This window comes from Petaurus breviceps, unplaced genomic scaffold, assembly GCF_028583685.1.
Source record: "Petaurus breviceps papuanus isolate PSGF00001 unplaced genomic scaffold, PetGlider_PUasm1.0 90919, whole genome shotgun sequence".
NCBI classification, from domain to species: Eukaryota; Metazoa; Chordata; class Mammalia; order Diprotodontia; family Petauridae; genus Petaurus; species Petaurus breviceps.
This window is the reverse complement of record NW_027187378.1, coordinates 10,942,328-10,968,968: the sequence shown is the minus strand read 5'-3', so window position 1 is coordinate 10,968,968 and position 26,641 is coordinate 10,942,328. Positions and strand designations below refer to the sequence as shown.

General features: G+C 37.5%; 1 protein-coding gene across 2 annotated transcripts in view; it reads left to right on the top strand.

The window, feature by feature from the left end:
* Window positions 1–26,641, top strand: part of DZANK1 (double zinc ribbon and ankyrin repeat domains 1) — a 135,410-nt gene that overhangs the window by 100,454 nt on the left and 8,315 nt on the right. For both annotated transcript variants that reach the window (XM_069075472.1, XM_069075473.1), the window contains 4 exons: window positions 13,885–13,981; window positions 14,555–14,646; window positions 18,243–18,323; window positions 19,605–19,732. In XM_069075472.1, coding sequence (XP_068931573.1) covers window positions 13,885–13,981; window positions 14,555–14,646; window positions 18,243–18,323; window positions 19,605–19,732 — 398 coding nt within the window. The remainder of the gene's footprint in view (window positions 1–13,884; window positions 13,982–14,554; window positions 14,647–18,242; window positions 18,324–19,604; window positions 19,733–26,641) is intronic.

Sequence of the window (26,641 nt, the reverse complement as noted above, 5' to 3'; positions counted from 1 at the left end):
AGGAGGACCTAAGTTAGAATTTGGCCTCAGACACTTAACACTTACTAGCTGTGTGACCTTGGGCAAATCATTTAACCCCAACTGCCCTGCCTTCCCCCCTCCAAAAAAAAAAGGAATCTAGCAAATATCACAACCTAAAGCATGTTAGAGGCAGCTAGTTGGCACAATAGAGTGTCAGGACTAAAGTCAAGAAGACTCTTCTTCCTGAGTTCAAATCTAACCTGAGACACTAGTGATGTGATCTTGCACAAGTCACTTAACCTTATTTGCCTCCATTTCCTCATCTGTAAGATGAGCTGGAGAAGGAAATGGCAAAACACTCTAGTGAATCTTTTCAAAGAAAACCCCAAATGGGGTCACAAAGAATAGGACATGACTGAAACAACTCAACAAGAACAAGAAGGAAGCATGTTAGATACATTTGTACTTTTCATCCAGCTCTGGGAAGCAAACTTCCCACGCTGTAATTTTCTATGCATTTCTTCTAATTTTCAACAATATTTTCTATACATCTTCCAAAAGTATTTTCTGACAAAGGAACGAATTTTAGTTTGGCACAGTATTATTTTCCATGTGTTATTTCAGCCATTTTTACTATGGCAACAAGAATATGAGTCCAATGATATGTGGCTTTTGTCTTTCAGTATTCAATAAGAAACCTCAAAAAAAAAAGACAAACATTTATTTTCAGTTAAATTTGGTATGGCACTGGGTTGTTATGCGACTTTGAATAATGGTGGAAAAATTATTCATGGCTCTGAAACTTGCTAATTGTGATGGCTTTTGTACTATCATTAGTTAATTACTTAAGGTGAGATTAATTATTAATAACAGTGGATATAAATCATATTTAAAATTATAATTTTGATAGTTTCAAATTGGGCTCACTTTTTGTCAGTTCTGATTCAATCTTTATTATTTTTACTTTGTAATGTGCCTCATGAAGGGCTGTTGCTAAGAGTAGAAGTGTCAGTTCTGCCATTTTCTTGTTGTTGGGAATCTTGTACTTCCATTATTAGTATGATCTTAAAACTATGGTTTCTTTGCAAAAATCTTTTAAAGCAACTTATCCATTGTGTAATATATAGTTTAGTTAAGACTAGATAATGCAGTTTATGGATCCATTTAACCAAGTGTATATATATTCAATACATTATGCTGAAACCTAGTGAGTGAGGATATCACTGTCAAGCCTGTCATTTTGTGGAACTCCATTCTTTCCTTAAAATACTTCATATACTGTAACACTTACCCATCTCACATATGGGCCAAGTGATGCCAGCAGTCTCATTCTATGTAGTAAATGTCAGTAAAACTTCCTTTCTTTTTTAAAAGAATAGGAAATATATAAATAGAAATTATAATTTGTTTTTCTTATACCAAATTGAATTATTTTGATCACCCTCAGTAGTCCTTACTCCCTCCTGAAGAACACTGGCCTATGCTATGTCATGCAGCTGGATGGACAATTCAATGAGTTAGGATGACACTGCAGATGTGTTGGGCCCAGAATTAAATCAGAGATAAGAAAACATCCAACCTTATATTTAGAAATTTGTGCGGTTCTTTCAGTGATCCCAAGCTGCTCAATGAAACAAAAATGCATTGTTTAAATAACAACTTTCTTCTAGTAATATATTGTTGTAAATCATGGAACATTACAGCCTATAAAGAGTCAGAATTATTGGTAACCCACATAGTTATAAATAAATGGTGTTCTGTTACTAGTGATACCTTGGGCAATTGAAGTTTTGGGAGAGATATCACCAAGTAAATGTATTATTGGAAAATGACTTGGGATGGTCATGTAATGAGAGCAAGAAATAGTAGATGGATAGTCTAAGTGCTTCCCTAGAGCCTACAAAATGTAAACAAAACAAAACAAAACAAAAACCTAAAGGAATGCTTTAGGCACATTAGGTAGATACTCTATTGAGGCTTTAGATAATAATTATATAAGATGAGAATGTGTGAATGAATTGTGACTTGCACTAATTAAGGGAGCACACCCACATTAATGAGATTGTGGATATACTGGAGTATTGAAGTATAAGTACCTTACTGTAGATTATTTATGTAATGACTGATAAACTATTATACAGCTGAAGGAACTGAACCACATCCATATTGACATTGTAATGGAAATGCAAATTTAAAGATCTTCCCTGCCCCTAGGCTAAAGTGCACCTGGAGCCTGGGGTGCTAGGCTTGTTTTTCAGTAGATACTTCTTGATTGGCCAGCGAGTCAATAAGGTTGTTACATTCTCTGAGCCAGGAGAAGGCTATATAAGCCCTGATGTGTAGCTTTGTTTTGGGGGGCTCACTTTGAGAAGTGTTCTGTGATTTGATCAGATGAGACTCTGGGAAGCTGTTGCTGCTACAGAGCCCCCCCTCGGCTTGGAAAAACCCAGATGTTGATTTGGTATGGATGTAATGCTTGGACAGTTTGGAAATCTGTCTACTTGATCTGTTTCTGTCTTAATAATTCTGTCTGTATATTCTGAAGTTCGGGGTGCTGACCTTTTTCCCCTGAACTAGGTAAACGATACATATCTGACTGATTAAAGTAAGCTTGTTAACCCAATTTGAGTTGCTTTCCTTTATCAAAGCAGATCCAAGAACCTGTGTTGGCAGCAACCCTGAGGATGCTTGGGGTGCTTGCTGCTACAGCACTCTGACTGTAAATGATACCAAAAGATCTAAAGAAGTTAGATCTAAATGGGAGGACACCTTCATAGGTCTTCTGGAGAAATGTACATATAAGAGTTGGTAGAATTAATTTTCATTGTGTCACCAAAGACCTAATTTCACTGGACACTTGGTCTGCTTGACTGATGCTTCTTATGGTGATTTTAAGCCAGGAAACTACTATGAAGTTAATTGCTGCTTATATACCCATATTAGTTGTAAAGGAAGAAGGTGAGCAGAGCCCAACTTTAACATAAAGTTTGAGGTAAAAAATATAGTTTGGGAAAATGAGTGAACAACCAAAAAAGAGCTTGATCATAAAAAGCTGCCATAGTGACAGGGAAGACCAAGACATGAACTTAGAAGAAAACAACAATGTGAAACCAGTTACAAACAAAGCTTTAAAGAAAAATGCTCATTGGACCCAAACTCAGCAAGAATTCCTAGAAGAGTCAAAGAAAGAGATGAGTGGTAATTGCGAAAAGAAGTGAAAGTATTGAAAGAAAATTAATAGTCTGGTTAGGGACAGCAAAGAAAACAGAAGAAAATAATACTTTAAGAAAAACCCCACAGAATTGGCCTAATAGTAAAAGAGGCACAAAAAAATGCACTGAAGAAAAAACTCCTTAAGAAGCATAATTGGCCAAATAGATAAAGAGGTACAAAAAGTTCACTGAATAAAATAACTCCTTAAAAACTAGAATTGAGCAAGTAGAATCTTGTGACTCCATGCGAATTCAAGATACAATAAAATGAAATCAAAAGAATAGAGGGAGTGGGCTAGGTGGCACAGTGAATAGAGCACTGGCCCTGAAGTCAGGAGGACCTGAGTTCAAATCCAGCCTCAGACACTTAACACAAAACTAGCCATGTGACCTTGGGCAAGTCACTTAACCCCAATTGCCTTCTAAAAAGATAAAATTAGGGACAGCTAGGTGGCGCAGTGAATAGAGTGCCAGCTCTGGAGTCAAGAGGACCTGAGTTCAAATCCAACTTTAGACACTCACTAGCTGTGTGACGTTAGGCAAGTCACTTAACCCCAATTGTTTTGCCTTCCCCCCCTCCCCCAAAAAAAGAAAGAAAAAGGAAAATAGACTGAGGAGAGATAATGTAAGAATTATTGAACTACCAGAAAGCCATGATAAAAAAAATAAAATCCCAGACATTATATTTAAAGAAATTATCAAGGTATACTACACTGATATCTAAGATCCAGATGGTAAAATAAAAATGGAAGGAAGCCATCAATCAACTTCAGAAAGAGATTCCAAAATTAAAACTCCCAAGAATATTATAGCCAAATTTCAGAACTTTCATGTAAAGGAGAAAATATTGCAAGTAGCCAGAAACAATTCATATTGTAGAACCATAGTCAGGATCCCACAAGATCTAATGACTTCTATGTTAAAGGAATGGAGATCTTAGAATATGATAATCCAGAAGACAAAGGAACTAGAATAACCAAGAATAACCTACCCAGAAAATCTGAGTATAATCCATCAGGGGAAAAGATTAAAATTTATTGAAACAGAGGACTTCCAAGCATTTCTGATGAAAAGACCAGAACCAAATACAAAATTTGGCATTCAAACAGAAGATTCAAGAGAATTTTAAAAAAGTAAACATGAAAGAGTAATCATGAGGGTCTCAATAAAGTTAAACTGTTTACATTCCTTTATGGGAAGATGTTACATGTAACTCCTAACAGCTTTATCATTATTAAGGCAGTTAGAAGGAGTCTACATAGAGGGCATGGGTGTTAGTCAGTCATGTAGGGAGGATCTCAGAAAACAAAAAAACAAAAGTAGGGGTAAGAAAGAGGAATGCACTGGGAGTATGGAAGTGGTAGAATGAGGAAAATTTTCTCAGATAAAAAGATACACAAGAAAGAGCCTTTTTTTTTCATTTTTCTAATGTTTTATTAACTTGAGATATACATCATTCATTTCTGCCAGATTTTGAGTTACAAATTTTCTCCCTGTTTTTCCCCTACCCACTGCCCCAGAATAGCGGTCCCACAGGATATCCCCTCCTCCAATCTGCTCTCTCCCATATTTTCTCCCATACCCCTTTCGACTTTTCCAGTAGGTCATGGTGGATCTCTATGCCCCAGTGCCTATATATCTTATTTCCCAATTACGTGCAAAATAGTATTAATAATAGTGTGTATATATATATATATATTTTTTTTTTAAACATTTGATTTTAAAACTTTGAATTCCAGATTCATTCCCTTCCTCCCTTGTCACCCACCCTTACTGGGAAGATAAGCTTCCAGGCCACATATGTCAAAATATCCACTGGATTGGAAACAATAAGCAGCTTGCAATTAGGGCTGTATTTAACAATATTGGGAATGATGAATTTAAAGATATTCGCATTATGCTGGACCAAATTAAGATGACTTTCTCCCTCCTGTTGACGTGCCTCAGTCATAACAATCACAAGTTTTGAGTTTGCAGTTACACTGTAGTCTTTTCCAGAAACAATCTTTGGCGTCTTGAGGAAAAGGCTGCTGTGTTGATGATGGAGATCCATCATTTCTCCCTTTAGTTTGTCTTCTATTACATCAACTAAGGCAAGTTCATCAGCCAAATCCTTTGTTAAGATACTGATGACACATGTCATGCCAACTGCACCAACCCCAACAACAGTGATCTTGTTCTGGGGAACCTGTTCCTCCTTTAGGACATTCAAAATCAGCTGATCCTCAATAGTAGGTGACATTTTGGGGGATATCAAGGTTGCTGGTCAGGCTGCAAAAGTTGTGAGTTATACATTAGACAGCTACTCCCAGACTCACCCATTTGTATTCCCTTTTGACAAAAAAAGAATTTTTAAAAATGATGACTTAGACCAATACAACAAACTAGACAAGGGAAAATGAGAAACAATGGAAATCAATAACAATGCTTGATAAACTGGAAAATACAAATTGCATAGGGAAGACCTCCCTACTTGATTTTTTTTTTATTTTTTATTTAATTTTTTTTTTTAAAGCAATCGGGGTTAAGTAACTTGCTCAAGGTTACACGGCCAGTTATTTCTGGATGTGGTGCTGAGTGTCTGAGCCCAGGATTCGATCTCCAGGTCGTCCCAACACTGGAGCCAGTGCTCTTACTTGCTGAGCCACTTGGCCGCCCCTAAGCAATTGGGGTTAAGTAACTTGCTCAAGGTTACACGGCCAGGTGTTTCTGGGTGGGTGCTAAGTGTCCGAGCCCGGGATTCGATCTCCAGGTCTTCTCAACACTGGAGCCGGTGCTCTTACTTGCTGTGCTACCTGGCCGTCCCCCTACTTGATTTTTAAGAGACTATGTAGTTTTAACATTAAAATCAGGGGCAGCTAGGTGGCACAGTGAATAGAGTTATCAGCCCTGAAGTCAGGAGTACTTGAGTTCAAATCCAACCTCAGACACTTGACACTTAAGCTGGCTGTGTGACCTTGGGCAAGTCACTTAACCCCAATTGCCCTGCCTCCCTCACTTCAAAAAAACCCCAACCCATTAGAGATCATACTACCAAAAAATTAGAAAAGCAGATCATATCCCATTCACAGCTATGAGTGAGAGATGTATTCTTAATCAAATAAGGAATATAGGCAATTACAAAAGACAATAGATAACTTTGATTATATACAACTGAAAACCTTCTGCACAAACAAAATTAAGGCACCTAGGATAAGAGGGGAAGCAATGAAATGGGGATAAAAAAATCATTGTATTAAATTCCTTTGATAAGAGTTTGGTATCTGGGATATATAAACAATTTGTAGATATATAGAAGACCAAAAGCTATTCCTCAACAGATAAATAATCAAAGAACATGAGCATTCATTAAGAAGAAGAAAGCCCTATATATACCAAAATATTTATAGCAACACTTTTTTTTATTTTTTAATTCTTTAATTTATTAATTTGTTTCCTTTTAGTTTACAGGATTCAATTCCACAATTCCTTGAATTTCACATTTTGTCCCCCTCCCTCCCCTCCCCCCCATGGCGTCTTATAATCAAGTATAGGATCTGTAGATACTTTCACATTATACAATGGTCAGGTTATAAGGATGGATTGTACCAGCTGGGATGAAAAATAGTATAGAGGACATAAAATCAAATAAGAGAACGAAAAAGATCAGGTATTTTGCTTCCACCTGGATATAAATTTAGTTCTTTCTAGTTTTTTCTCTGGATGCACGTTTTTCTCTCCATCATGCGTCTTTTGGGATTGACTTATATCCCTGCATTGTTGAGAAGAGTCCAGTCTATCAAAGTTGGTCATCACACATACGTTGTGTCTGTAATTGTGTACAAATTCCTCGTGGTTCTACTCTTCTCACTCAGCATCAGTTCTTTTAAGCCTCTCCAGGTAAATATGAAGACCGCCTGCTCCCCGTTTCTTATAGCGCAATAATATTCCATAACATGCATATACCACAACTTGTTCAGCCATTCTCCAATTGATGGACACCCCCTTAATTTCCAATTCTTTGCCACAACAAAAAGAGCTGTATAGCAACACTTTTTGTGAAAGCAAAGAATTGAAAAATAAAGTAAATGCTTATCATTTGGGAAATGAGAATGGTTAAATAAATTGTGGTACATGATTATAATGGAATATTACTGTGATGTAAATGAATATGATGAATGAAAATGAAATAGAAATACATGGAAAGATCTACATGAACTGATGCAAAGGGGAGTAACCAGAGATAAGAAAACAGATACACAGAAATTACCGCAAACAAAAAGAATCATCACCAGAAAAATCAAAAGTGAATATTAAAAAAGTTAAAAGAACAAGCATGGGTTGAAAGAAGAGATGAAAAAACAGTCCCATTCCACTCTTTTTAGAGGTGTAAGGTCCAAAAGTGTTATACATTGAATATGTTTTTAGACTTAATTGTTATATTGATCAGTTGTGTGGACTTTTTTCTCTTTATCTTTTTGCCGTTAAAATATTGTTATATGGGATGTCTCTTTGGGAGGTGATAAGGAGGGATACTGGGAGAAGTTATGGTTATGTTAAAAAAGAGAGAGAGACATGAATAAAAACACTTAAAACAGGAAAAAAAAAAAGAAAGGAAAAGTAATAGCTACTAGATTTGAACATAGCAGTTAGGTGGCAGTAGATAGAGCACAGTCAGGAGAACCTGAGTTCAAATCTGACCCCAGACACTTAATAGCTATGTGACCATCACTTCCATTTGAATTGTCTTAGGAAGATTCTGAAGATCATCTGGAAGGAATAAGGTTCCACACCCTGAGGTCCTTACTCAAACTAAACTGCCAAGCTTTCAAACTCTGCAACTCCAGTGAACTGGCCATGTTGTTCCAATGCAAAACATATACTTGCCAAAAAAGGCTGTTTTATGGAGAATTCACATAGGGCAAGCGTTCACATGGTGGTTAGAAGAAGCGATACAAGGACACTCTCAAGGTCTTTCTCAAGAACTTTGGAATTGATTGTGTGACATGGAAGGCACTCGCACAGGACTGCTCATCATGGCATACCCACACAGACGGTGCTGTGTTCTATGAGCAAAGTAGAATTGAAACAGCTCAAAAGAAACACAAGACGCACAAATTTAGAGAATCCATCCCAAATGTTCACACGGATTATTTGTGTCCAACCTGTGGTAGAGCATTTCAAGCTTGTATTGGTCTGATCAGCCACAGTCAGACACACTGAAACTTGACTTTAGCACAGTGATGTCATTTTGGTCCTATTGAGAAAAAAGGACAGCAACCAAAAAACCTGTGTGACCATGGGCAAGTCACTTAACCTGTTTGTGTCAGTTTCTTCATCTATAAAATGAGCTGGAGGAGGAAATCTTTACCAAGAAAACCCCAAAAATGGGGTCACAGAGAGTCAGACATAACTAAAAACAACTCAATAACACTAGACTTGTGGTTTCATTGATACAGGGAACTTCCAGGTGAGGAAGCTACCTCTCCCAATGATAATTCATACCTCTGCAATTTACAGTCTGAGAAAGTTCTTTTAAAGTAAAACAGCTATGAGGTGGCTAGGTGGTGCAGTGAGTAGAGTGTCAGCCCTGGAGTCAGGAGGACCTGAGTTCGGTTCTGGCCTCAGACACTTAACACCCCCACAAAAATACTAGCCGTGTAACCTTGGACAAGTTACTTAACCCCAACTGCCCTCCAAAAAAAAAGCAAAAAAAAAAAAAAGAAAAGAATTTTAGGGGCAGCCATGTGGCTCAGTGAGTAAGAGCACCGGCTCCAGTGTCGGGATACTTAACCCTGATTGCTTAAAAAAAAAAAGAAAAGAAAACAGCTAAATTTTTATTACTTTTTAATTCATCATCGAATATGTGAATGGTAGCATGATGTATTGGCTAGGGAGCTAGCTTCCCAGTCAATTGGTGTTCAAAACCTACCTCTAACAAATATCACCTGTATTACATCATTTAACCTTTCAGTGACCCACACAACTGTCTAAGAATAAGTTAAAGATTTAAAGCTGAGCTTTATTGGTAAAGGGAGTTTTTCACAGAGTACTTTCTATAATGGTGAAATAAATGTGGTTTTGACAGAGGGGGAAAGAGGAAATTGGAGGAAGAAGAAGCAGAAGGAGAGAATTCATATTCCAAGACTCTTTTTACTGAAAAAAAAAACCCTCAATTTTTTAATTGAGCAACCACGTTTGAGCTGACATTTATATTACATTTGGAGGTTCACGAACACTTTGCACATGTGAATTTATTTGAGCCTCACAAGCCTAGAAAGAGTAAAGGTTTTTGTCTCCAGTTTACAGACAGAATGAGAGAAGTGAGGTCATTTACCCAGGTTCATTTACCCAGTTAGTAAATTGTATGACTGGTTTGGGTTTGGGTTTTTTTTTTTGCATTTTTTTAAATTTTCAGTTACAAATTCTCTCACCCCCTCCACCCCATTCCCCACTCATCTAAGCTGGGTTTTGAATCCAGACTTTCCTGACTTCAAATCCAAATCCACTCCTATCCATTAAGCCATGCTTGACCATTAGATGAGAAAAATGAGAATCAGGGAAGTTGAGTGTAAGGAGTGGGAATTATACCTCCACCCCAATTAAAATAATCACAGAAGTCCCAGATGCTTCAGTTGAATCAGTGTACAGGGTATTGAGGATTTTTCCTCCAACTTCAACATAATTTATGAATAAATGCCTAATAAATTTTAGAGAATTTTAGGATAGTAGCCAGTGGATGAAATCAGATAGCACATTGGAAGTATCTTAAAGATTCATTGATATAAAATCACACTCCTTGGGATGAAGGGGTGTGTGTGTGTGTGTGTGTATGTGTGCGTGCACGCGCGTGTGTGTGTGCGTGCGCAGAAACCATTTTAAGTCAGTGGAAGGCTCCAGGTGTGGGAAGTGAGGATTTAAGTTCCAGAGATAGAGCAAAGCCCCTAAAAGGGAACTGCTTTCATAAGAACAGTTTCTATTTTTGATACCTCTACTCCCAGCCATATTGAGAATACTGGCTTTAGATTCAAGAAAGTACATCCAGGCAACAAAGCAACAGGAATTGTGAGTTATCTCTTTGCCTTACATGAATCCTACCAATATTTCTCACTGTACTCCATCGTACTCCAAGTTTGAGTCCACAATTACCATGAATCTGTGTATATTTGTTAGAGAGAATTTGAGGGATAATGTTTTGTATGAACTATTCTTTTTTTTTTAAAGCAATCGGGGTTAAGTAACTTGCTCAAGGTTACACGGGCAGTTATTCCTGGGTGTGGTGCTGAGTATCTGAGCCCGGATTTGATCCAGGTCATCCCAACACTGGAGCCGGAGCTCTTACTCGCTGAGCCACCCGGCCGCCCCTAAACAATTGGGGTTAAGTAACTTGCTCAAGGTTAGACGGCCAGGTGTTTCTGGGTGGGTGCTAAGTGTCTGAGCCCGGGATTCGATCTCCAGGTCTTCTCAACACTGGAGCCAGTGCTCTTACTTGCTGTGCTACCTGGCCTCCCCTGTATGAACTATTCTTACTTAATGTCCTTAGTAAATACCTTTTTGAAATGTCTACTAATCTACTGGATACTTGTTAGTGGGAGACATAGTGGAGGAAGTTAAGGAGTAATAGTATTAGAAACCCAAACACTTAGGATCACCTCCAAGACCCCAAGAAAGTAAGTAATACTAGATTTTGACAAAGAAGTGATTTATTTAAGATGGCAAATGAGAAATATTTTTGGACATGACCAATGTGGGAATTTGTGTGATTTGATTATCAAATAAATAATACTTATTAAGGACCTACTATGTGCCAGACACTGTGCTAAGCACTTGGGGATACAAAAAAAAAAGAGGTAAAAGACAGTTCCTGCTTTCAAGGAGTTTACAATCTAATGGAGGAGACAACATGCAAACAAATATATACAAATAAGGATAAATAGGAAATAATTAACAGAAGGAAAAACAGTAGAATTAAGAGGTATTGGAAAAGGCTTCCTGTAAAAGATGGGATTTTAGATGGGACTTAGAGGAAGCCATGGAAATAAGTAGGCAGAGCTGAGGAGGGAGAACATGCCAGGCATGGAGGGCAGCTGGTGAAAATGCCCAGAGCCAAGAGATGGATGGTCTTGTTTCTGGAGCAGCCAGGAGCCAGTATCAATGGATCAAAGAGTACATGTCAAGGAATGAGGTATAAGGAGACTGGAAAGGGTATAAGGGAACTAGGTTGTGAAAAGCTTTGAATGCTAAACAGAGCATTTTGTATTTGATCCTGAAGGCAATAGGGAACTACTGGAGTTTACAGAGGCTGTTGTGATCAGACCTGCATTTTAGAAAATAACTTAATGCTAACCACATCCAGAGAAAGAACTATAGAATCTGAATGTAGATTGAAGCATATAATTTTCACGTTTTTTGTTTTTTTCTTTCTCGTGGTTTTTCCCTTTTGTTCTGATTCTTCTTTCACAACATGACTAATGTGGAAATATGTTTAACGTGATTGTACATGTATAACCTATATCATATTGCTTGCTGTCTTGGGGAGGGGAGAGGAGAGGGAGGAAAATTTGGAACTCAAAATCTTATTAAAATGAACATTGAAGACTATCTTTACATGTAATTGGAAAAAAAATATTATTAAATGAGAGTGAAAAGAAATAAAAAGAAATTCACTTTGCTGTCTAAATGGAGGATGGATTGGAGTAGAGAGAGACATGAGGCAGGCAGGCCCACCAGCAGGATATTATAATACTCCAGGAATGAGGTGAGGAGGGCTTCTACCACAGTGTGGCAGTGTCAGAGGAGAGAAGGCAGCATACTAAAGAGATGTTACAAAGTTGAAATCAACAGACCCTGGCAACAGATTGGATATGGGGGTGAGAGAGTCAGGAGTCAGGGATGCCTCCCTACTAGGTTGTAAACCTGAGGTACTTGGAGGATGGTGCTACCTTCTATAGTAATAAGGAAAAAACTGGGGTGAGAGTTGGAGCAGAGCAGTGTTTAGGGAGAAAGATAATGAGTTCAGTTTTGGATGTGTTGAATTTAAGATGTCTACCAGACATTCATTTTGAGATGTCTGAAAGGCAGTTGGAGATGTGAAATTGGAGGTGAGCTGAAAGGTTGGGGGAAGATAGGTAGATTTGAAAATAGTCAGCATGGAGACTATGAATATTTGTAATACCAACTGTTTTTCTTTTTTCCCAATGGAGGAGGGAGTGAGAGAATAAATGCCAATTAATTGAAAAATAAATTTTTTTAAAGGAATCAACCCTGTGAAGACCACAACGTGCTATAGTGAGTGATAATTTGGGGACTGATCCCTAATGTTACAAAGGACTTATGCATATTCGTAAAGTCAGTTATTAGATTTTTAAAACATACAGCATTGTTTTCTATATTTATTCCAGAGACTGCTTGATGTTGTACAAAGAGTGCTAGGTTTGGAGTCAGAGTGCCCAGGTACCTGCTCTGACCATTGCTCACTGCCTATATGATCCTGGCAAGTTATCCAATCACCAAGTCTGTTTCCTCATCTATAAAACAAGGGTATTGGACTAGATGGCCCCAGAAATCCTTGCAACTCTAACTCTGTGATCCTCTCTCAGATTTCCATATGTCCAGGTTCCTTTTTTGGTTTGAGATTTGGAGTTTGGACCTACAATTTCATTAGTGAAGAGAATGCCCAAGTAGGCAACACATTCTACCAGTGCAATTTATGCCCTTCTACTGATTGTGTCACAGAGTTTCCTGGGGCTACTGAGAGGTCATATGAATTGCCCAGTGTCACATAGACAGTACATATCATCTCCCTAATTTCTATATTGACTTTAAATGTTTTGTTTTTCTTTAAATTGAATCAGAAGATAATCTGTCTGGTTTTTAAAAAGATTTTAAGCATCAACATATAACTTATATTTTAACGTAGCTATTTGAATTATTTCTTATTTATTTCTGTCATTATGATAATAAACCTTAAATTCACTTCTAGAGTGATTTACAATCTGACTTTCAGGAGTTAACTCTCCTTTCTCCACAACACTGTCTCTACCTGTACTTTGTTGCATCTTTGTAGAGAGAAACCATTTGTGAAAAGAAAGTTTATACAGTGCAATTCTCATTGTATATAATCTAATTTACTCATTGATTTTACTTTATACCTTTCACCCCGACCTTTCTTAACATTCTAATCCACCTAACTCTTAAAAATCTTTTTATAAGTTTTCTTATCTCCACTGATATTGGTGATGGTGCTTGTAGCTGCAGAGATTTGTTGGCACATTGTCAGTTCCTTTATATCCTGACATAATTTTCATCTGCTTTTAAAATATATCGCATCTACTTGATGTTCTAACTGTCAATACTAGGGCTTGATCCTTTCTTGCAACCATTACTCTTAGCTTGTCTAAATTAATATACGATGACTATTTATAAACTTTGAGGTTTTTCAGTTGGTTTTTCAGTTTCTATCATCATGGTTATCTGCTCCGGATTCTCTAGGCTTTCTTTTTCCTTTGGTATTTTAATAGTTCTGAATCTAAATACATATTTTACATATATATTATATAAAAGTTCTTTGTTTTGAAGATTAATTTGCTAAGTTTTATTTTTCATTGTTTCTTTTTGTTTCAGATATGTCTTTTTTTTTAATTTGAATTAGCTAGGAAGAATCACTGTACTTATTAAGAAAAAAAATTTTCAGAGTTATCCTTTAAAATGCATTATTTATGTCCTTTGCCAGAATATTTCCACCAACAAGCCAGTAAATCATGACAAGCATTTTCCAAGCACAGTAATAGGAGGTCAAAATGGACATTATGGTAGCGAATTATGTGCAGGTAAGTTTTCCCTTAATGTTTTCAACAAGTTAAGAGTATCCCAGGGGTGGCTAGGTGGCACAGTGAATAGGGCACCGGCCATGGAGTCAGGAGAACCTGAGTTCAAATCTGGCCTCAGACACTTAACATGAGCTGTGTGACCTTGAGCAAGTCACTTAACCCCAATTGCCCTGCCCTCCCCCCTCCAAAACAGCAAAAAAAAAAAAAAGAGTATCCCATAAAACTTGATCATAATAACCTATAGAGAAGAGAACCCGAAAATAATGTACCTGACCACCCATTACAAAAACTCATATATTGACACCCTTCTGCTTAGTTAATATTTCTTTGAACTTAAGGATATACCAGCTCAAATGCCCTGGAAACAGGATGATGAGGTCCTAGGGCTTGGTCAAGAGAAAACTTCATGAGGAAATTGTAGGGACCCTTCTTACAGAATAAATGGAACACAAATTCTCCCTTCTGATTTTGTTTATTCCCTACCCCCGTTTAAACATAAATGGCCCCATCTGCCATAGCACTGCAAGGAGAGAACATTCCTTTGAATCTTAACTCTTTTATGTTCTTCTTTAGTAAATGAAAACAACAAAAGCACCTCAGACTCTACAAGAGACATAATGAATAAAAAGAAGATAGGACCATTTCAAGGAAAGGAAGACCTTTCGGTATGTACAACACTTATTCCTTGTGATTGCCTTCTCTAGTACAGGATGCTGCGCTGCCCATTGCAATGGTTATACGGAGGGGCAGAAAATGAGTACATCTAATAAAGAGAAGCACACAAGTTTAGGAAGTAGAAGGGACCTTAAGGATCACCTAGTCCAACCTTTGTATTTTACAGACAAGGAAACAAGTCAAAAGAGGTTAAATGGTGATCTAGACCATTGACTGGACTGCTGCTAGAACTAGCTCTCCTGTCTCCTCAATGTTTCATCCATTTCAGGTTTTTTTTTTCCATTGCACAATTTTGCCTATTGATTAATCTCTCAAATTCTTAGAAACTGTTTTAAAGACCTCTTAAAAGGGAAATTAATCACAAAAATCTTTTGGAGGGCCCAAAGTACTTTCTGCATAGCAACCTTCTATGGTAAGTAAATGAAAGTCTTGGAAATAAAGTTTGGTGAAGTACAGTTATTTGCCCAACATGATACAACTAATAAGTGGCAGAGAAAAAAATGTGCTCTTTGTGGTAGCATTGTTGGATTGCCCCTTGTTTCTGCCAAGCCTTCAAGTTAAAAGTTTTTCTAGTGTATGGAGCCTTTGAAGTGAACATCTGCCAAGATCTTACTCCCTCTCTTCTGTGAGTGCTTGTAGCCTCAACAGCAGCCCCTTCTCATTTCAGGTCTTTCTTAGAGGCCTAGGGACATACACACAGAAGGAATGCTTCAAACAACTAGTCAACCAACAAGTATTTAGTAAGCTCCTGCTAGATGTCAGACTTTTCCAGGCACTGGGGACACAAAGACAAACATGAAACAGTCCCTTCATTCAAGGAAGACAACATATTTGTGTATAAGTACGTTCAAAGATGATAGGGGAGGGGTTACAGTCAGTCAATAAATATTAAGCACCTACCAAGTGCCAAGCACTGTGCTAAGCACTAGGGACACTACCGAAAAAGGGAGAAAATTGTCCTTGCCCTCAGAGAGCTCACAGTCTAACAGCAACTGCAAGAAACAGGAAAAGCTTCATATAGAAGGTCACCTTTAAGCTGAGTTTTGAAGGAAATAAGGATTCTGAGGAGGAGAAGTGAGGAGGGAATCAATTCCAGGCTCTGTTTGGGGTGACAGTGCAGAGGTAAGGAGGGTGCTGAGTGCAAGGAACAGCAAGAAGGTCAGTGTGGCTGGACCAGGGGTGGGGAACCTGTGGCCCTCTAGGCCCTAAAGGGCGGCCCTTTGACTAAATTCAAACTTTGCAGATCATTCTTTGTCACAAGTGGCCTCAAAGCCTCAGGTTCCCCACCCCTGGTCTGAACTGTAGAAAGGGAAGTAATATAATAAGAATAACAATAATAATGATAATCTAATAGTTGTTTTTTATGTAGCGTTTTTATGTTTGTAAGTGACATATATATATAAAATCTCCTTTTGATCCCCACTACAACCCTGTGAGGTAGGTACTATTATTTATCATCCTTATTTTATAGATGAGGAAGCTGATACTGAGAGAGGTCAAATGACTGCCCAGGATCACACAGCCAGCAAGTGTCTGAGGCAAGATTTGACAAGAGGTCTTCCTGAGTCTAAGTCTGGCCCTCTCTCCACTTTGGCCTCTAGCTGCTTCAATGCATAATAAAGTAATTTGGGGGAATAGGTTGTGTCAATTAAATATTTATTAAGAGCCTGTTGCATGCCAGGCACTGTGCTAAGCACTGGGGATACAAAAAGAGGTAAAAGACAGTCCCTGCCCTCAAGTAACCTACAGTCTAATGGGAGAGGCAAAATGGAGTTTATATTTTATCCTGGATGTAATAGGAAGCCACTGGTTGTTCTATCTAGCTGCCTCAAGATAAACAGCCAGATGGACTTTATATGTTATCCTAGAGGTAACAGAGAGCCCTTGGTTGTGCCCATATAGTTGCATCAATATTTAAGAAGACAGGAAATACAGGTTGTAAAGGGCTTTAGAAGCCAAACAAAGTTTATATCCTAGAGGCAGTAGGGAGCTATTGGTGTTTATTGAATATGGAAGTGACGTGGATATGGAAGATCTTAGATAGATCTGCTCTTTAGGAAAATCATTTTGACAACCATATGGTGTGTGGATTCTACTAGGGAGAGACCTGAGGTAGGGAAAACCAAATAGTAGACTATTACAGGTGACCAGATGAAAGGGGATTGTTACAGCAGAATAAAGAAACAGATTCATCCAGGCAAGTGATTTATTTAGCGATGCATTCGGTGGCAGAAGCAAAGCTGATCCAAGGCTCTCCGTAACCAAGGACATTGACCATTGGTTTCTACACAATTAATATACAATTTGGAGGGAGTGAAGAACAGGGAAAAAACAGGATATAGGGATTGAGACACCTGATTTCTTTTTGGTGGAGAGAATCAGGAGACACTGAGATAGTCATGATATTCCTTAAGTTGGGTGACCATTGGGAGGGGGAGTAATCTTGTGACTTCTTCAAAATCAGGTGACTTACAAAATTAGCTTCACAAAGTAATGGATAAGGCAAAATGGAGTCACTAATGCTATTTTTTAATGTAACTGTTGAGGTGCTTCTTTACTATGATTATAGTCTCTTTTTTCCTTCCATGCTTAACACCTTTTTCTTTTAAGTCTTTTTTAACTACTAATGCTCTTAGAGAACATTCCTACTCCCTTTTCTCCTTTAAAGACCCTAAATAGGTTCCTTTCTAACTTTAAGATATAAAAGCTCTATTTTCCAGTTGTTAAATATAAACCCTAACTTTGTGTCTACTAAGACAGTGTCTGATCTTAGGGAATGAGCCCTAAGAAAGAGATTGTTCTCTCGTTAGTCTGTACCCAGGGTTTCCTCTGGGAAACCTCAGCAAATAACTCCTGTTAGCATCTCTGTAGATGTGGGTTAAAGGATTTGCTCTGGTCCTATACAAGCACTCTAGTAAGAGTGAAAACATGGTACAAGATAACCTCTATTTTACCACAAAGAAAATGCTGAAAACACAAAGGACCTAAAGGAGCCCATAAATAATTCAGGTACAGATTTTATAATTAATCATTATATATATTAAATATATAATTAACTACTTCCATTTGTTTGCCAACAGCCCTATCGCTGGCTTATTGCGAAGAACAGTGAGTCAGTGGATAGAATTCTGGGCCTGAGTCAGAAAGATCTTGAGTTTAAATTCTGCCTCAGACAATTACTAGCTGTGTGACCCTGGGTAAATCACTTAACTTCTGACTGCCTCATTTCCTCAGCTGTAAAATGAGGATGATAATAGCACTTATCTCATAGAGTTTCTGTGAGAACAAATGAGGCGATATTTATAAAGTACTCACCGCAATTCCTGGCACGTAGTAAATGCTTCATTAATGTTTATTTCCTTCCGTGTTTCCTTTATGTCATCAAGTTCTCAGCTCCTCTGTCAATTATTTGTGGTCCCATCTTAACTTGCCAAAGTTGGTGATTGAAGTTAAACTATTTCAATATCACTTTAATCTTTAAGCTACTGATGTGTCAGGAGGTTTATTCCTAAGATTAGGCTTGAGATAGAGACTGGAAAGGTATAACTCAGAAAATGTTTATAAGCCATATTCTTTGTTTCTATAGGCTGAAAGTAGACACCTTTTGAAAGAAATAAGTCTAAAAGGAGAAGGAAGAATCTTTGTGGTTGAACAAATGCTTGATGAAGTAAGTATAATAATAACAACAAAGGCCATCTTCAAAACTGCTAAATATACTGCCTCCTGTCTATTTGTTTCAGATAACAATTGTTCAATGTTGTTTTAAGCCCAATGTGTTCAATAAAAAAGTTGTTTTGCTACATGCTACCTACCATCAGTTTTAATAGTATAGTGGCAATATGCACAATTTTAGGAAATTTACCATGCGTCCTAAAAAATAGATTTACTGGGGGCAGCAATGTAGTGCAGTGGATGAAGCACCAGTCCTGGGTCAGGAAAACTTAAGTTCAAATACAACCTCAGAAACTTTATAGCTTTGTGACCCTGGGCAAGTCACTTAATCCCAGTTGCCTCAAAGAAAGAAAAAAAGAAGGAAGGAAAGAAATAAAAGAAAAATAGATTTACTAATGGCTATTTTTAAATACCACATTCATTTGCCCATATGTTCTCCCACCCACCTACTCCACCCCCAGAAATTTCTTTTGTAACAAAAAAGACAACAAAACTAACCAACAAAACAAACTTGTCTGGAAGGATTTGGTATATTATGCACCAATAATCTCCTGCCTCTGAGCTAAGAAAAAGGAGAATATATTTCATTATCTCTCTCCAAGACCAAGACTGGTCATTGTAATTAATAAACAGCAGCTTTTTGGTATTGTTTTTATTATATTACTGTAATTAGTATATGTATATTTGTCTCTTGGTTCTGTTTTCTTTGTTTTACATGTCTCTGAATTCCTTGTATTTTCTTTTCATAAATTCTGTTATTTCATAAACCAGAATTTGTTTAGTCATGCTTTTATCAATGGCTACCCTCTTTGCTTCCAGTTATTTTTTTTTCCTGACATGAAAGTACTGTTATGAATGTTTTGTTACATATGGAACCCTTTTTTTTTATCTCTTTGGAATATGCACCTAGTAGTAGGATTTCTGGCTGAAAGGGTATGAACAATTTCCAGGTTCATACTTTCCTAAGCACAACTTCAACACCTGCCTGTAAGGATTCTTTGGAAAGAAAGTTTGTAATCCTAGCTCATTAGGAGCCAGGAAATCCTCTTTCCCATAACTCATGGCTCTGCAAATCGAGTTGCCTTCTCAGTTTTGCAGAATCCATATTTATTCCTTCACACATCCATGTCTCCTCTGGGTCTGATCTTAACTCTTGAACTCCCTCTCTTTTAGTCCATGAACAGGTATGTTTCACCAATCTCGGCTATCACCTCACAGCATTATTAGTTGGACTACAGAGTTTTTATTAAAATATCTCCTTTTATGTCAATTGCAGGGAGCTGATCCCAACTGTACCAATAATGAAGACAGGCCTCCTTTAACTGTGGCGGTTTTAAATAAGCACCATGAAGCAATACCAGTCCTTCTGCAAAAAGGTGCAGACATTGACCACCAGTCAGGACCGTAAGTAATGCCAACTGAGTAGCATTAGCTAGAGTATGCTCATTTTCTGTAGCAACCACCTAAAAATATTCTAGGACTTTACTTTGGCATAATGAAAAGAAAATACAATCCCTATTCAATTTAAATGATTTAAAGATTGTATCACTTGATCATTGAAAGTATTTCTGCCCAGACCTGTGACCTCATAGGTAAAAGGAACTTCCCTCCAGTATGGTTGTTGCTGCTGTTGTTTGTCCTTTGTTCTTGAAGAGAACCATGACATCAGGGAGGTGATTCTGAGACGTGCAAGTGATTGGATTTAAGTGAGGGAGGGCTGTGCAGAGTCACCAGCCTCACTTTCTCCTCCAGAGCCATCCGGGTCCAGTGGCCAGATATAGATCAGGACAACTGGACGTGGAGCACTGAGAGGTTAAGGGGACTGGCCACATAGTCAGTCACAAAGTGGTTGTATGTCAGATGCAGTACTTGAGCCCAAGCCTTCCTCACCATGATGCAAATCCTCTCTCCACTACGCCAAACTACCTCTCTGTATTGAAAACGTTATTTTCCTTTAACCTTCCAAAACTGGGTAAAGAAAAAAGAAAAGGACTATGTACCTATTTTCAGGGGGTTTTCCATAGAACTCTTTAAATGAATATTAAAACAATAAAAACCACCCTTAGTTTAAATTTTAACTTATTAGTTTGTACTATTTTATGGCCCTCAAATACAGCTAACATCTGAGATAAAGAGAATATTCTTAAAATTTTATTAAGATTTTTTTGTCTAGATTTATGATTTCACTGGTACAGGGACTTATGGTGAGGAAACTCCCTCTATTAATTCAAATCAGCACTTGCTTTGTAATTGATAGTTTAAGAGAGTTGCCTGGTGTTTAAGCAGTTAAGTGATTTGTCTAGGATCATCGAGATTTTAATTGTTCATATTGCATCTCATAAAGGAGACATAATAGAAAGAAATCATGAATTCTACATCCTGTTCTCAACAGTATTGCTGACGACCTAGATAATTTCGAGTATGTATATCATTTACTCATCTTAAATTCTCCATATACTAAATGAAAGGAATACCTGCTAAGAATAGGCTACCTAATTTCCCACCTCTCTCAGCTTTCTCCTTCTATTGCTCCCATACAAAATTTTTGGAGAATATAGGGTGGAAAACTCCGTTTTTGAATACTACTTCTTATATTTTAATGAATCTATCATTTCATTGGTTTGAATACTCCTTTTGCTGGTACAGATTGAAATGTATCCCTGCTCTTATCCTGTATAACTCTTGTCCCTATCTTCCCATAAAACCTTCACCCAGCAAGCCAAAAGCCTCCTTGTAGCTTTCAAAAATTATCTCCTAGCTACTATTGCAAAACTCAGGCTTTCCATCTGTTTTTGCTATATTACTGGCCCCTGTTATACATGCTTATACCATTTCTCACATGCATATCTTTTTAGGAGATAGGCTGCAAAAGGACATCCTTTTTAACACTGACAAATAACCTTTACGTTTGTGCAACTGCTTTATATATATGCAAAGTGGAACAATATGGCGGCCAAGGGCAATGCCAGTTTAGGACATGATGGGTTCATAGATCTAGAGCTGGAAGGGCTCTTAGAGGCCATAGAGATCCACCTCTCATTTTCAGGAGGACGAAGCTGAGGCAAAGAGAGGTTTAATGATTTATTCAGAGTCACACAGCTAGTACTATCCAAGGTTTCTGTGCCCTGTCTATTTCACGATGCTGCCATTCAAAAATAAATTCATTTGTAAACTCTTATGGAAAAAAAAAATCATGGAAGATTATGAACAGGAGCCCTTTAATAAAATAGCATGGAGCAGTAGAAGGAAAACAGTTTAAAGAAAGACACTGGCCTTCTCGCTGTTCCATGAACAAGACATTCCAGCTCTTGCCTTTGAGCATGTTCTCCATGCCTGGAATGCTCTCGCTCCTCCTCTCTAATTAGCTTCCTTTAAGTTTCAACTAAAATCCTATCTACAGGAAGCCTTTACCAAATCTTTCTTTATTTAATGGTTTCCCTCTCTTAATTATTACCTATTTATCCTGTATATAGCTTGTCTGTCCGTATGTGTTTGTTTGGTATCTCCCCCTTTATGTAGTGAGATCCTCAAAGGCGGGAACTATCTTTTCCTTCTTTTTATATCCCTAGCCCTTAGCAAAGTACTTGGTATTTATTAGGTGCTTGCTAAAGGTTTATTAACTGACAGAGATCCAGTTGAGCAAAGTCATACCGAGGACAATTAATAATGAAATTGGAAGGAGAAAAACAAAGACAAGATGGAAAATAGCTATAAAATTTATTTGTGCTTATTGCTTATAGACAATAAAAAAGGATTTAATCTGATAAAATGAAATTCTATTCTCCAACAAGCTATCTCCCATTTGTAATAGGGGCAAACAGGTAAGCTCTCCTTGCCATGATCTCCAAGATTCTAGGCCACTTCCAATGGGCCATGTGTTCTCTGACTCATCCCTGAAGGGTTTGGTGCTTTGATACAGATTCTCTTTGTGCTACTGTCATTAACAGGAGACATCAGGGGGCTACCTAGGGTTTATAGATTCACAGCTCTTTTATGTGGGCTCTCCTTTTATCTTTAGCAGAGGGGATGCTAGTGTCCCCATCCCTAGGATTCAGGTACTACTCCTAGCTGAGAGCACCAAAAGTTAGGGGATGTCTATGAAGATGCTATCTTCCTAGGAATGGACTAAGTGGTCATCACTGAGGCATCTACATTCTTTCAAATTCCTGGAAGCATGTTTATTTGTTTGTTCTAAATCTTTAAAAAAAAAAAAATGCTTGTCCTCCAAAATGTACGAGATGCCTTGAAAGAGATGTTGATAACCTTATTCAGTGATCCATTTGTCATTATTATCAAGCAAAGAATAAAATAGGGAGACATATACTCACCAAAGATATTCTCCACTATTGTGGAAGAGATCCAGTGCAAAGTTCAAGTCAAAGAGGGGCTCTTTCTAGACAGAGGGGTCCTTCAGATGCTCCAATTTGTGAATGACAATGTACTGATTGCATCAAGTTTCAGAATGTTGCAAAACCTCCTGAGATCCATACTCACACGAGTTTGGCCTAATCACCCATATAGGAAAAACCAAGCGGATGAAGAATGCCTATTATCCAGACTATAATGTGTAGTTGAATAGACAGTTTATAGAGATAATCTATTTTGGACAGATACTGCAAATGGGCAATTAGTTGGGCCAGAACTAAACAGAAGGAGGAGAGAAATTAGCTGGATTCTAACTTTTGAGAACTTATAAGGCTCTTTTAATGACACCAAATTTCTCTCCTACTTGAGTAATCCTTAATACATGTGTAGTCCATATGCACAAGGAGTTTTATAGAGATGAAAAGCAGTTGTGTGTGGCTGCCATAGGTGTGCATAGAATATGGAATTGGTGTGGCAGCACTCCTTGGACACTATACACCCCTATGATAGCTGTTCTTATCTCAGTCATGTTGTTTCAGTTTGTAATAGCTTCAGTAATATTTTCCACTTGGAATCTCCCCTTTTTAAACTACCCTGAAAATCAATGCTTAAGATACTCTAAAATGGTATCATTTCCAGTATGGATTCATTTTAGTTATATTTAGTCATTATAACATAATGGGCCAAGGACGTTAAAATAATTTGTTATTAGAAAGGAAATTTCTTACTGTTGTGGTTACTTTTGTGAACTGACTCCTGAATAACATCCTCATTTCTATAAAATGTGCCGCTGGTATGTATGAAACTACCCCGGTTGCTAAGAGTATAAGTAACTTTACCTTGATCTTTCCTTAGTGTTCAAATTTATTTTAGCCTCTTTTCAGAATGATTTTTTCCTGTGTGTGTGTGTGTGTGTGTGTGTGCTTCAACTATTTCTACGAAATAGAACATCTGTGTGAGCAAAGTTTAAGGACTTATCTCTGAATTGGATGAGATGGTCTCTGAAGTCCTTTCCAACTTTAGACCTATGATCCTACTACATTATTTTATCAAATAGCAGAATACCTTACGTGTTGATGAAGATTTGTTTTACAGATAATTGTCTCAAATGTTGTTAGTGTTTAATCTTAAAGTACTTTGTGAATTCTTTTGTCAGTTTATTTTTGAGGGCTAATTGCTAGAGTGTTACTGATAATAGTTTTTCACTGGACTTACATATATATTTTGTAATAGGTGATTCTGGTCTTATAGTATTATTAACTCCATTGACCTAATGTACAATAGTAATCTGTTACTGGAAGAAGCCTCTTGACAAAGGAATTGTACAGAAGCACTTTTTTCATTGGTCCTAAAATATGAAAGTTCTCCAGTTCTGTGAGGTTGCTAACAAAGTTGGTGTTTGGTAAACTGTGTTCTCCAATTTTCTACATTTCCTTTAATTCCAGAGTCTGAGCAACATATTTATCTACTGTTTCTGTATAAGGTTTTGTAATGTTTCTCCTAAGTGTAATACTTCTAATGATTTATCTGTATTTTACATAATTCGTCATTCTTACTACTGTCATCATCATTGTTACTGGTATGATTTAGATCACATTTAGGTGAAGGAGTGAAGTGGAACGTGGTCTCTCCCTGAACAAAATAGAAGATTATCTCTCTTCCTATCCCAGTATCTTGGTGAAGGCAGATTAAATGAATGAATGAATGTATAGATATGTTAATAAATAAAAGACATCAAATCTCACTTTCTCCAACCAATATTGCAAAATAATGTACATCATTAATGTTATTTAGGACTTATTTAGTTATGTTTCTCCCTTTGCGATAGTAGTCGCTGGCAAAAACATTTGCATTGTACTCTTCTCTCACCCATCTGCCAGGCAGAGGGAAGCACAGCCCAGGTTACTGCCTACTAGTTGGATTTTCCATTGAATAGCTTGGCAGGCTGCAGTATGCCTGCTTGGAGTGTTCCAAGGGTTTGTGTTCTATGTCATTTCTATCATGATAAACCTATCTGCACTTGATAGAAACTGCTAAGGAGAAATACGTGTCCACCAGAAAATGAAGACATTTAACAGCAGCCTATGTATTTACTGAATCACAGTTTCCTCTAGAAAATATAAAGCAGATTCTTGAGTCTGTTAGCTGAATGACCTGAAAAGATGACAGGGAGAGGTTAGCATTTGCATAAACTACATAGAAAATAAGTCTCACTTCTCAAATTTACCATTTTCAAGGATATTAATAGTTATGTCTTCCAAAGAATTAAAATAATCTCTTCCTCTTTGATGTTTCCTACTTTGTTTGTTTAATTGGGAAGAATTTTTTCCCCTTAATTGATGAGATTTTCTAAGAAGAAATTTGCCTTAATCCATCAAGATTCTTAGATTTTGTGGATAAAGTTTTGGTTGTTTCTCTTGCTGAGCAGCCCATAGGTCAGCCATATTGGATTTAATATAGAATGTAAATAGATGGAAACTCACTTCTGTCTTTTTATCCCCAGTTCCTACATAGTATTTCATACATATCATTATAGTCTTAATAAACATTCATTGAATTGAGTCTCCATTAAATAACAGAGAACTCTCTAAAAGACTTAAGGACATGACACATTTCCTCAGTCATCATATTCCAAAGTAAAAATATGTGTCACAATACAGTGCAGTTATTTGAAAAGTATTGCATGAAAACAGCAATAACCAAGAAGGAATTAGTACAAAGTACATAGTGACAGAATTCTAGGGGATGGCTAGGTGGTACGGTGAATAGAGCACTGGCTCTGGAGTTAGGAGGACCTGAGTTCAAATGCAGCCTCAGACACTTAACACTTACTAGTTGTGTGACCTTGGGCAAGTCACTTAACCCCAACTGCCCTGCTTTCCCCCCTCCAAAAAGCAAAAAGAAAAAAAAGAATTTTACTATAACATTTCAGATGGTTTATAATGTCACAGCTGGGAGATTCTCACATCAAAGAAGATATTATTTCAATCTAAATCATCAGTTCAGTCCATAGTGTATATAGAACACTTAAACTAGGTTGTGATGGGATTATAAAACAAGTGGCAAAGATAGCTCTGCCTTCATTTAACTTGCATTCTACTGGGAGAGATCAATTTATGCATATCAACTCAAATGAGGGAAACATAAGCATATATATATATATATATATATATACATCCATCTTCAGTTTTACAGGAGGTCTACATTTAAATACTGGGTAATCAGGAAGCTGAGAATGATGAAGATAAAAAGATGACTTGAATGACTGGAGTAGCTAGAATGAATGGGATTGTGCTGAGATGCATAATTATTCAAAGTAAATTTGGAAGGAGAGAGGGCTTTGTGGCAACTGTAATAGCAAGGAGAAAGCATTCCAGCTTAACTAAATGCTTTGTATAGCAGTTTAGAGGCAAAAGAGAGTAAAACATGGGGAATGGCAAGCAGTTTTACTTGGTAGTCCGAACCTTAGAGTGGAAATAGGGAATGAATTATAGTAGCAAGTAAAGAAAATCAAGTTATGAGATAGTATGTGTATGGTAAGGGTATAGAGGAAGAGCAGCTGGTAAAACTTCTTAAAAAAAACAACATTGGACTCTCCAGTGAGTAAGGTAAAAGAGTGTGAGAAGATCGCAATTTCAGCCTTTACTATGGTCTACCTACCGTGTTTCCCCGATAATAAGACACTGTCTTATTAAATTTTTTGGACAGAAAAACACCAGAGGGCTTATTTTCAGGGGAGGGCTTATTTTAATGAACATTGACAGCAATTTTAATAAACAGGTAAATGTGAACAAAAAAATGTACCAGCAAGCAAATCACTGGGGAAGAACAGGATGATGCGCTCACTGCTGCAGCTCTGATTGGATGCAGCTCGAAGCGCGGCGTGCGTTTCACGGAGGGGGGGGGCGGGGACAGTGCATACAGAGGGTACCGTAATGTAGCATGTAG